This window comes from Leucoraja erinacea, chromosome 11, assembly GCF_028641065.1.
Source record: "Leucoraja erinacea ecotype New England chromosome 11, Leri_hhj_1, whole genome shotgun sequence".
NCBI classification, from domain to species: Eukaryota; Metazoa; Chordata; class Chondrichthyes; order Rajiformes; family Rajidae; genus Leucoraja; species Leucoraja erinaceus.
Window position 1 is genome coordinate 25795594 of NC_073387.1, and position 12695 is coordinate 25808288.

The following is a 12695-nucleotide window of genomic DNA, read 5'->3' on the forward strand; positions in this document are numbered from 1 at the left end:
ATTTCCACATTTGCTCTTGGCAAACCACGATTCATCCCATCATGATCTGATGACAAGTTTGCATTAGGTGTGTCCCTGAGGTCGATGATTTGTGACAGCAGTTGCTTAATCAATAAATATAGATGGAAAGTATTTCCGGCCATGCTTCCTGCTTTTATGACTAGATCTTTACCCCTGCAAAAAAAACAATCTGCTTGTGGAACTCAGTAGGCAAGCAGCATATATGGAGGCAAAAGGATGGCCTGTTTTGAGTCAAGACCTTGCATCAGAACTAAGAGTTCAGAGGGAAGATGACCAATTTGAAGAGGTGAGAGGAAGGGGTGTGGCTGGGGTTGGTGGGTGATGGGTGTTATCAGATGGAATCACCAGGTGGGAAATGGGCGGTGGGGAGTTTATTAGGAAATGGGTTCTGACCATCTACCCTATCTATGCTTGTCATCATTTTACTTCCATCAAACTCATATTCTGGAGAAAACAATCCAAGTATGTCCAACCTCTCCCTGTAGCTCATGGTCTCCAATCCAGGCATCACTGTGGTTCACCTCCTCTGCACCCTTTCCAAAGTGTCTACATCTTTCCTGTCATGGGGCGACCGGAATTGCACACAACACTCTGAATGTGGCCTATCCAAAGTCCTATAAAGCAGCATTATGACTTCCTAACTCTTGTACTCAATGCCCTGTTCAATGCAGGGATTGGCCTTATTTGCTACTCTTATATTCTCGTGTTTCCAGGGATTACTGGACTTTTATCCCAAAATCTCTCTGTACATCAATATTGTTACGTGTCATGTCGTTAACTGTTTTTCCCTTGCATTCAACTTCCCAAAGTGCAACACCTAATTTGTTCAGATTAAACTCCATTTGCCATTTCTCTGCCCATTTCTGTAGCTGATTTATATCCCCCTGTATACTTTGATATACTTCCTCACAGCCTGCAACCACAGCAATTTTTGTGTCATCTGCAAATTTACTAACCAATCCATTACATTTAGCCCTTTATTGTATTTGCCATAATCTGAAGAATCGGAAAGTAATCAGATGTAAATTACCTTCAATTGTTCCAGCATCTGCAGTTCCTTCTTAAACAGATGGGTATTAAACATTGTTTAATATTGGAATACCAATTTATAATTCACATAGGACAAACTAGATGGTTTTGATTTAAACTTGGTTTGGTCTTAAATGATTATGTAATTTATCAAATTGAACTTTGCTTTTAGTTTTGCTTAATCTGCAGTAGTTTATTATGACAGTGATGCACATTATTGTGGGAATTTCAAGATTATGGGACAAAAAAAACAGCTTGTGTAGCAAGGCTGGTCTTACTATTTTGTACTAATGTCGTGCATGACTTTGTGTACTGCCGTGTATACTTTTTTCTGTTTTAACTTGTGCATACAACTTTGAGTTGGATAGTTACAATAAGTTGTTCATGATGAAGTGGCACAAAGGTAATGCCAGGCGATTTAGAAATCTTTCTTAGATGATTGGTAAAAATTATTTCAACTCACCTGACAACTGTTATGTTCAACAGTTTCATTATCGTTTTGTTTTCTTCCTCTTAGGTGGAAAATAAGGAAAGATGGATCATGCCTGTGACTATAAATTGACAGTGGGTACCACTCTGCCCTTTAATAATGCGCAACAATTTTCAACTACACTGGGTTTCAATGTTTCAGAGAGCAATGGGCCAAGCAGCAGGACTGGTCAGAACATTTGTGGAAGAGAAAACTCTAATCTTCAGGATGGTGGTGGTGTTCAGCAGTCAATTGATTCACAGGATGATGCAAAACCTACATTTAATGGACATGCGTCAGCACGATCCTATATTCCACTACGCAAACTGCAAGATTTAGCTTCTATGATTCCTACTGGATTCTCTGAGCCTACAGAGAAAAAACAATGGTCTGAGTCCCTTGAGAATTCTATGACCCAGGACTGTTGTACAATTGACAGAGTTGGTCACTCTTGCTCAGAAACAGGGTTTCCACTCGATGCTTCACCAGAATTGAAGTTAAAAATAACTAAATTGGTTATGAATGGAAAAATGATGTTTGAATCAAGCATTTGCAGTGAGATGGAAAAAGAGGATGAAAAGGATTCTGAAGAGCAACTTGCTAACATAAAAGAGGTAGAAATACCAGAATTCCACAGAGCAAAAAGAATGAGAAAGAAAAATATTAAATATAGTCCTTCCCATGAATCTGAACAGAAAGAAGACAATCCAATGGATTTTTATTCTTCAGTTTCTGTGGAACAAAAAAAGAATGTAAGTGTTGTTTATTTGCAAATTGAGATTTTCGTTAAAATTAGTTTGTATGGAACATATATGAAGCCATTGGTCGATTTTGCAAACTAAACCAAATGTTGCTTATTTTGTTGTGAGCCTCTAACCTTGGTGCTATGGAATTATGAAAGGTATATTGCATCCTGGCAGTCCTTTTTTAATGAATCAATTACAATGAAAGGAATGGCATATATGATCTCCTGATGTAAATAAGAGGAAGAGCTCCATCCTGGAAGTTGTAGTTTTGCACATTATTTTACCTGATGCAGACTTTATAGTGATAATCAAGGCAGTTAAGATCTGAGTTAACTGTTAGGTTCAAATAGTTTGTGTGAATATGTTAGAGTGCCCTCCATAATGTTTGGGACAAAGACCCATCATTTATTTATTTGCCTCTGTATTCCACAATTTGAAATTTGTAATAGAAAAAAATCACATGTGTTAAAGTTCACATTGTCAGATTTTAATAAAGATCATTTTTATACATTTTGGTTTCACCATGTAGAAATTACAGCAGTGTTTATACATAGTCCCCCCCCATTTCAGGGCACCGTAATGTTTGAGACACAGCAATGTAATGTAACTGAAAGTAATTATGTTTCGTATTTTGTTGCATATCCTTTACATGCAATGACTGCTTGAAGTCAGTGATTCATGGATATCACCAGTTGCTGGGTGTCTTCTCTTGTGATGCTCTGCCATTCCTGTATTGCAGCCATCTTTAGCTTATGTTTTGGGGCTAGTATTCTTTGGTTTTCTTTTCAGCATATAAAAGGCATGCTCAATTGGGTTCAGATCGGGTGATTGATTTGGCCACTCAAGAATTGCCCATTTTTTAGCTTTGAAAAACTCCATTGTTGCTTTAGCAGTATGTTTGGGATTATTGTCTTGCTGTCGAATGAACCGCCGGCTAATGAGTTTTGAGGAATTTATTTGAACTTGAGCAGATAGGATGTGTCTATACAGTTCAGAATTCATTATGCTACACTACCATCAGCAGTTGTATCATCAATGAAGATAAGTGAGCCAGTACCTTCTGCAGCCATACATGCCCAGGCCATAACACCCCCACCACTGTGTATCACAGATGAGGTGGTATGCTTTAGATCTTGAGCAGTTCCATCCCCCCCTCCATACTCTTGCCATCACTGATATAAGTTCATCTTCGTCTCATCTGTCCACAAGACCTTTTTCCAGAACTGTGGTTGCTCTTTTAAGTACTTCTTGGCAAACTGTAACCTGGTCATCCTATTTTTGTGGCTAACCAGTGGTTTTACATCTTGCAGTGTAGCCTCTATATTTCTGTTCATGAAGTCTTCTGTGGACAGTGGTCATTGACAAATCCACACCTGACTCCTGAAGAGTTTCTGATCTGTCAGACAGCTGTTTGGGGATTTTTCTTTATTATAGAGAGAATTAATCTGTCATCAGCTGTGGAGGTCTTCCTTGGCCTGCCAGTCCCTTTGCGCTCACCAGTGCTCTATTCTTAATGATGTTCCAAACAGTTGATTTTGGCAAGCCTAAGGTTTGGCTGATGTTTCTAACAGTTTTATTCTGGTTTCTCAGTCTCATAATGACTTATTTGACTTTCATTGGCACAACTTTGGTCCTAATGTTGATAAACAGCAATAAACATTTCCAAAGGTGATGGAAAGATTGGAAGAAAGACTAGGTGCTGAGAGCTCTCTTATACCTGCATTAAGGAGGCATTTAAACACACCTGGGCAATTACAAACACTTGTGAAGCCATGTGTCCCAAACATTATGGTGCCCTGAAATGGGGGGGCTATGTATAAACACAGCTGTAATTTCTACACGGTGAAACCAAAATGTTTAAAAATACCCTTTAATAAAATCTGACAATGTGCACTTTAACCACATGTGATTTTTTTTCTATTACAAATCTCAAATTGTGGAGTACAGAGGCAAATAAATAAATGATGGGTCTCTGTCCCAAACATTATGGAGGGCACTGTATATGTTTAAGCCATTGAATGATTAAGAGGTTTGTGTACGGTGGAGTGCTGGGATTAAAAAATGAGATGTAAGCACAAGGAACTGCAGATACGGGTTTACAAAAAGGCCCAAAGTGCTGGAGTAACTCAGTGGGTCAGGCTTCATCTTTAGAGAACATGAATAAGTGACGTTTTGGTTCAGGACCCTTCTTCAGACTGCTTATAGTAGGGCGTGAGAAAGCTGGGATTGAGGTGGGAGTGGGACAGAGTTTTACAAGTGTTTGATGGATGCACATGAAGGGGGTCATTGACAGATGGTCAGACACAGGCCATAGATGAAATTACAAAAAGTGTGAGACAAGGATAGAACATGCATGAAATGTTAAGCCAGAGGAAGGAACATGGGTGGGAGGGGAATGGGAGAGTTGGATGTGCTTCCAGGCGAGGCATATGGTAGAGATAGGAGAGGAAAGGGATGAGGGGACGGAGGTATGTTTGTAACTTAGTTAAAACTGGGGAATTGAATGTTCATAGTGTCGGGTTGCAAGCTACCCAAGCAGAACCCAAGGGAAGGGGAGTTAAAATTGTTAACAAGTGATCCAGCGGACCTTGGTGGCTGAGCATAAGTGTATGGCAAAATGGTTGCCAAGTCAACACTTGGTCTAACTGATGGAAAGGAGATCATTTCGGGAGCACTAAAATCAGCAGATGAGGTTAGAGGAGGTGCACGTAAACCCCTATCTCATTTGGAAAGATTGCTGCAGTGCCTGGATCGATAAACTGACCATTCTGTCCTGAACCTCCTCCATTGGCCTAAGTGAGGCCACACGCAAAGTGGAGGAACAGCACCTCATATTTTACTTGGGTAGCCTAGAACAACGGTATGAGCCGTGCATTTCTCTGCCCCTGCTATATTCCTTCTTCTGGTCTCATATTTCATGCCTCTTCTAACCTTGTCACACTTTTTTTGTCTTTTAAACAGGTCTTTGTCCAATCTAAACCTCCTTTTGCCTCATCTACTGATCACTTGTCAAACATTGTCCTTCCCCACCTCTCTTCCAGCTTCCCCCCCCACTACTATCAATCTGAAAAGGGTTTCTAACCCAAAACCTCATCTATCCATGTTCTCCAGTGATGTTGCCTGCCTGGCCCGCTGAATTACTCCAGCACTCTTATTTTTTTTTTTTTTAGGAAGTGAGATGTTTTACTTGAGGCATGAATTTCACAGCAGTGGGCAGTGTAGTCTGTGTAATAAGGTACATTTAGAACGGGTATTTAAAAAAAAACTTCTTTATTGATGTATCACTTAAAAGTGCAGTACTCAAAGATTTATTATAGCATATCTTACTGCATGTCCATTAAAATTATATATAGCATTTCAGCATTTATTTTGCCAGAAAGTTGTTCTTTGATCCAGTTTAAAGTATGGCTACATCCTATATAAATCTGTGAGAGTATAATTCCTGTTTAAGAAGGAACTGCAGATGCTGGAAAATCGAAGGTAGACAAAAATGCTGGAGAAACCCCGCTGTTGTTTATGACATTTGAGTTACATGTCACATGCCAATGTTGAAGTTTTATTTTTGCATAAGTGTTACTTCTTCACCAGATACATTGAACAGTGCAATGATCCTACTGTGTATCTCCTGGGAGACAACATGTACTTGTTTCGAGTCTAGACAAAAATCTTTTCTCATTTGCATTCTCTGCTTGTGTGCTACTCGGCCAAGTTTGTGTATGCGCTGTATCTGTCTCTTTTAAACCCATCGGCTTTAGTTTAACAACTTCATCATTGCTTTCTGAAAGTCTATCAATAGAACCTTCAAATGTGGGTTTTCTTTAATAATTATTTCATAAGTCATAGAAGCAGAATTGAGCCATTCGGCCCATCGATCTCCACCACACCCATTCTATCTAGGCGTTTCACTATTCGGTAAGTTTCAATGAGGTCCCTCCCTCATCCTTCTGAACTTCAACGAGTACAGGCCCAGCGGTGTCAATTGCTGAGCATATTTTAATCCAATAATTTCATGTTGATTTTCTTATGTATCATTTGCCATTTCATTTTGTTCCAGTTTATCTCTAAATACCCATCATTAATCTTGCTCGTTATATTTCGTTTTTAATTTTAAAAAGGGTGGTATAATTTTGCAGAGGCCTAGAGACCTTGTGCCCTGTTAATAATTTGGAATTCAGAAGATTCCGACTAAGCGCCCTTTTATCAGTGTTCCTTTTAACCCATGTCATCTCTTCCATCAGTTTTTAGAGTATTCCTCTCCTTCAGTTAGGATTGATTTAAGTAATCCCCACAACAGTATAGCTACATTTCCAAACAGGTTCTTAACAATTCTGATACATTTTTGTTACTATTCCAAGTCATTTGTTATAATATTAGTCCAACTAAGGTAAACATTTTGGATTAAATTAGATATTTACACTTAGCCAGTTGTGAATCTTTGGAATATTTTGGATGCTATGGAAGCTTTGAGAATAATCAGAATCCCCAAGATCAGTATACATTTTTTTTTGACAGAGATGAAGTGAAAAGATGTGGAAATCAGCAGCCATGAACACATTGAATCACAGAAATCCCCATTATTTATTTTTCTCTCATAGGTCCATAACATGCATAAAATTTGTAGCCATTAATGTGAGCAGGTATTATTTTTAAGTAAGATAATTCTCATTATTTTCCAAACTTTTCTTTAGAGTTGCAGTTGGTGCAGGATATGAAAAATCAGGTATTTACCGTTTGGGATATTATTATTTTAGCTGTTGTCGAGATGCATTATTTACAGAATGTTTTGGGACCATTTCCTGTGCATCCGGCACCCTGCACTGTTACTGCACTCCATGTGGAGTCCAACAGCAGAGTCTGGATGTGCTGGGGTTCCCCAAACATTGTATGAGTTTCCATTCATTTGAATGACAATTCCAAACCTGGAGTATAAGCAAATTATTATTTTTTTTAATTTACAAACTACAAATCATTCTACCAGACATTTAAACACCTTTTTTAAAAAATAAAAGTGCCTACCTATTTTGATAGCAGACGAGGCTCCACTTCTGCCAAAGGTGATATTCTAGAGGTGACCTCTGTGATGTGGTGCCTGAACCAGTCATTTGTGTGGCCCTGCTTCCTTGTTCTCAGTTTGGAGAGTTAGCACACTCTGCACTTCAAATTCAGCCCAAATAAATGCAGATGGACAGGGCCACAGGTGGTGAATATGGACAATGAGCCAAACCCAGTTTTTAAATTGGGTCGCTGTAGATCAGGGTTCCCAACATTTTTCGTCCCGTTTACCCCAGGCAACTTTAACAGCACATAACAATGTTATTTCACTTATTTATGAACAACTAATAATGAACAGAACCGGAATATCAGAACCAAACGCAGTCAGTCAATGAGAAAAAATATGTACAAATACAGAATCAACAAATTTACCCCCTGAACCTGGGGGTAAATTTACCCCAGGTTGGGAACCCTTGATGTAGATGGTCATGATTGCTTGAATAATGCAGGAACAGTGTATAGCCAAGTGATGATTGTGACTTTGATCTCTCCCGAGGAGCATATTTAGTAGTGCCATAATGACAAGTGCTGAAAGAAAATGGAGCTCTATCAAACACTCTTGGAGGGAGAGGAGAGGGGGAAACAAAATCGATGAGTATTCATAATGATGAAGATTGATTGACACAAGTACAACTGATATGCTATAATAAGTTAGATTAGATTCCTTTATCTGTCATTCAGTCCTTTTGGTCTGAACAAAATTTTGTTGCCTGCAGTCATACATATGATAATAAATAACAAAACGCACAATAAACACAAATTAACATCCACCACTGAGTTCACCAGGCACCTCCTCACTGTGGTGGAGGCAAAAGTCTTAAAGTCACTGTCTCTTCCCTCCTTATTCTCCCTCTGCGCTGAGGCGATATGTTGTTACCCCACCGGGCGATGGTAGTCAGTCCCGCGGTCAACCGAGCTCCGCGAACGGGCCGGTTCAAGCTCCGCGGCCCGGGGTGGTCGAAGCTGCCACCCTCTAGTCCAGCGGACGCAGCTATTGCCGCGGGAGCTCCATAAAAACAGGTCACCAGCCTGTGACCTGCGAACTCCCGACGATGTCGTCCACTGGCCCGCGGCCGAGCCCCGGATTCAGGTCGCCGCGCCGGAACGCCGCCTCAGCCACCGGAGCACCGCCCCAGCCCCGAGTCGTGCCGTCCTCACCAGAGCACCGCCTCAGCCTCGAGTCGTGCCGTCCTCACCAGAGCACCACCTCAGCCTCGAGTCGGGCCGCCCTCACCGGAGCACCGCCTCAGCCCCGAGTCGGGTCGCCACCACCGGAACGCTGGTACGCCGCCACAGCTCCGAATTCGGCCAGTCTTGCGTTGGTAAGTCCTGGCTGGCTCTGCCTCCGGAGCCTCGAGGTCGGTCGCAGTTGGAGGCCACCAACTCCGCCATTAGGCCTCAGCGCAGACGGAGGCAGAGAAAGGGGAAACGACAAAAAGAGTCGCATTCCTCCGAAGGAAGAGACAAGAAAACATGTTTCATCCCCCCCACACACATAACAAAACCTAATAAACTAAAATTTAACTAAAACAAAAAAACAACAACAAAAAAAGTAAAAACAGCCGGACTGCAGGCGAGCCGCAGCTGTTCAACAGCGCCGCCACTTCCGCATACAAGAATAGGCTAAGGTGTATCCTCAAACAGATGATGTACCCCTTGACAGTGAAGGATGTTAAGTGTGAAAGTAGAGGAGGAACCGTTGGGAGGAAATCTATGTTGGAGACAGGACAGTTATAACTATACAATTTATGGCAAAAACAATGAGCTATAAAAACATACAGCGCGGCTCGTTGGCCCAACTCGGCCATGCTGAATAAGATGCCATCTAAGCTGGTCCCATTTGCCTGTGTTTGACTCGTATCCCTCTAAACCTTTCCATGTACGTCCAATGTCTTTTAAATGTTGTTATACCTGACTTAACTACCTCCTATGGCACCTCGTTCTATATTTCTGCCATCCTCAAAAAGTTGCCCCGGGTTCTTTTTAAATGTTTCTCCTCTCTCCTCCACCTTAGGTGGATGATAAATGACTAGTCACCTTCTTGTAAGATGTAGGAGAGCTTCTAGTTGACGTTATTGGAGTATAAATAAATAAATGGGGCCTACGCAGATTGAAGAGAATTGATGGATTTTATGAACAGATAAGTGCTGGAAGTAAACATAACGTATGGATTTATTCATATCTATTCCTGATAATCAGTTGACTGGTATTTCAATTTAACAATATTTCCGGAGACCATGTTTGAGTTTGCACTTTATTCAACTGATGTTAATGTGCAAGAAATTATGTAAATAAATAAACGTACCACCTCTTCTCTCGCTTCCACCCAGGGACCCTAGCAACCCTTCCAGGGAAGACAGAGGTTCATATGCACATCTTAAAATCTTGTTTGTTACATCGGTGCTCCCGATGTGGTCTCCTTTACATCGTGAGACCAAGCGTAGACTAGTCAACTCTTTCGTCGAACACTTACAATCTGTTTGGCAAGATTTTAATCACCCAGTTGCTAACCATGTTAATTCCCCAATCCATTCCTATACCAATCTAAAGCTTTCCATATCTATAATTTAATACATGAGGATAACGAGGGAGAAGGTAGGACCGCTCAAGGATAAAGGAGGGAATTTGTGCTTGAAGTCTGGGGATGCCGCAAGGTACTAACAAGTAATTTTCATCTGCTTTCACTGAGGAGGATATGAATGACAGTGTGAGCAGTATGGATAATACTAATACGCAAGAGCAGTCTGAGATTAAGGAGGAGGTACTATTGGGTTCTTGAAGAGCATTGCCGCAAATATATACCCAGGATTTATCCCGTTATTGGGAGAGGCAAAAGAGGATATTGCGGGATGCCTTGACGAAGATCTTTATCGCTTCTCTAGCCACAGGTGGGGTCCTGGAGAACTGGAGGGTAGCTAATGTTCTTCCTTTATTTAAGAAGGGAAGTAGAGGGAATCCAGGGAATTATAGGCCACTGAGCCTAACCCCAGTGATCGGGCAACTATTGGAGAAGATTCTTCGCGATAGGAATTACACCCATTTGGAAAAGAATGGGTTAATTGGGGAGAGTCAGCATGGCTTTGTACATGGCTGGTCGTGTTTTACTAGGCTGAGTTTTTGAGGAGATAAGAAGGTGATCGATGAGGATAGGGTGGTGGATGTGGTCTACATAGATTGTATTAAGGATTGGATAAAGTCCAACCATGGGAGGCTGGTGCAGAAGATTAAGATGCAAGGGATAAATAATGACATAGTTATATGGATTTTTAACTGGCTTACTAATGGAAGACAGTGCGTTGTGGTGGAAGGATGATATTCAGGCTGGATGTCTGTGACCAGTGGAGTTCTGTAGTGACCTGTACTGGGATCGCTGCTGTTTGTGATATGCATAAATGACCTAAATGTAGATGGGTTGCTTAGTAACTTTACAGATGACACCAAGATTGCTAAGATGGTGGACTTTGAGTAAATCTGTCAAAGTCAGAGGTTGCGGGGAGACCTGATACTATATAAAATTATGAGGGGCAGAGATAGGGTAGACAGTCAGAATCCTTTTTCCGAGGATAGAAAAATCAAATGTTATAGGGCATTCCTTTAAGGTGAGAGGGGGAAAGTTTAATGGAGATGTGCGAGATGTTTTTGTGCACAGGGTGGTGAATGCCTGGAACGCGCTCCGAGGGATGGTGGTTCAAGCTAATACATTAGTGGCTTTTAAATGACTTCACTAGGCATATGGATATGCAGGGAATGGAGGGATATCGGTTATGTGCAGATAGAAAGTGAAGATCATGGCATGATGTTCTTGGCACAGACATTGTGGGTCGAAGGGGCTGTTCTATATTTTGCTCTCTTATCTGCGATGACAATTGTGTGTTTAGGAGGTCACATTTACACCATGTGTAACTCCTTTCCACAAGCGCCATACTGTTTGTGAAGCAGAATTTAAAAAGATGTGTGATAAGTAATACCAGATATGTAATGCAGCTTTGGTGCACAGCCGGTATGAAAAATGTGGTTGGATTTAAGGTAGTAGAAGGCCATTTTTCAAAGGCCATTAAGAGGAACAATGTTCATGTCAGCAATGCATACATTCAATAACTTAAAAAACAATTAAAATTAAAAACAATCAGTTGAACCTGTCTTCTGTAAACAAAAGATCAAATTTTGCATGGTTTAGATATTAACAAATATTCCATCTATTTGCCTTCATAGTTTTGTTTTTTTTAATTGACTGGAAAGTCTGCAAGTTACTCTGATATAAGTAGATGCAAGCTGTTTAGAAATATAGAAACACGGGAGCATGCATAGGCTCTGCAAACTTTTGAGCTTTTACATATCTCCTCATGCCTTTTTTTTGAGTTTAGAAATGGATACATTAAGTGATGCCTACGGCCTTTTGTGGCAGATAATTGTATGAGTTTTTCACCTGGCTGTGGGGGAAATTTCCTCTTCTCAGTTCTAAATGTCGTATCTTGATATGTGACTCAATTCTAGTTCATCCATTCATCTTGTCAAGTACTATCAGAATTTTGTGTTTTTCCATGATCTCTGATCCTTTTCAAGGAAAATGAATGTAGGCCCAATAACCAAACCTTTCCTCTTAATGGTTGTGGCCATCATCCCAATCTAGTTAACCTTCTGTGTACTCCTGCTTTGACAAAAATATCCTCTTGGGTAACAAGGCCATGTCCAATGCAGTTCCAGGTGTGATGTAGCGACATGATACGTCGAGTTGTACAGGCCCCTAGTGAGACCACACCTGGAGTATTGTGTGCAGTTTTGGTCTCCAAATTTGAGGAAGGACATTTTTGCTATTGAGGGAGTGCAGCGTAAGTTCACAAGGTTAATTCCCAGGATGGCGGGACTGTCAAATGCTGAGTGAATGGAGCGGCTGGGCTTGTATACTCTGGAATTTAGAAGGATGAGAGGATATCTGAAATATATAAGATTATTAAGGGTGTGGACACACTAGAGGCAGGAAACATGTTCCCGATGTTGGGGGAGTCCACCGGGGCCACAGTTTACGAATAAGGGGTAAGCCATTTAGAACGGAGATGAAGAAACACTTTTTCAGTTGTGAGTCTGTGGAATTCTCGACCTCAGAGGGCGGTGGAGGCCAGTTCTTTGAATACTTTCAAGAGAGCTATATAGGGCTCTTAAAGATAGTGGAGTCAGGGGATATGGGGAGAAGGCAAGAACGAGGTACTGATTGTGGATGCTCTGCCATGATCACATTGAATGACGGTGCTGACTTGAAGGGCTGAATGGCTTACTCCTGCACCTATTGTCTGTTGTCTATACTTATACTAAACATAGACACACAAAGCTGGAGTAACTCAGCAGGACAGGCAGCATCTCTGGAGATAAGGAATGGGTGA

At 41.1% G+C, this 12695-nt stretch overlaps 1 protein-coding gene across 13 annotated transcripts in view; it reads left to right on the top strand.

The window, feature by feature from the left end:
* Nucleotides 1-12695, top strand: part of LOC129701609 (histone-lysine N-methyltransferase NSD2-like) — a 110571-nt gene that overhangs the window by 11835 nt on the left and 86041 nt on the right. For 11 of the 13 annotated variants that reach the window (XM_055642917.1, XM_055642913.1, XM_055642910.1 and 8 more), the window contains one exon: nt 1568-2271. In XM_055642917.1, the coding sequence (XP_055498892.1) occupies nt 1585-2271 (687 nt within the window). In that variant the 5' untranslated portion in view covers nt 1568-1584. Of the gene's footprint in view, nt 1-25; nt 308-1567; nt 2272-12695 lie in introns of those variants that run through there. The other 2 variants (XM_055642919.1, XM_055642920.1) reach the window with 2 other exon arrangements.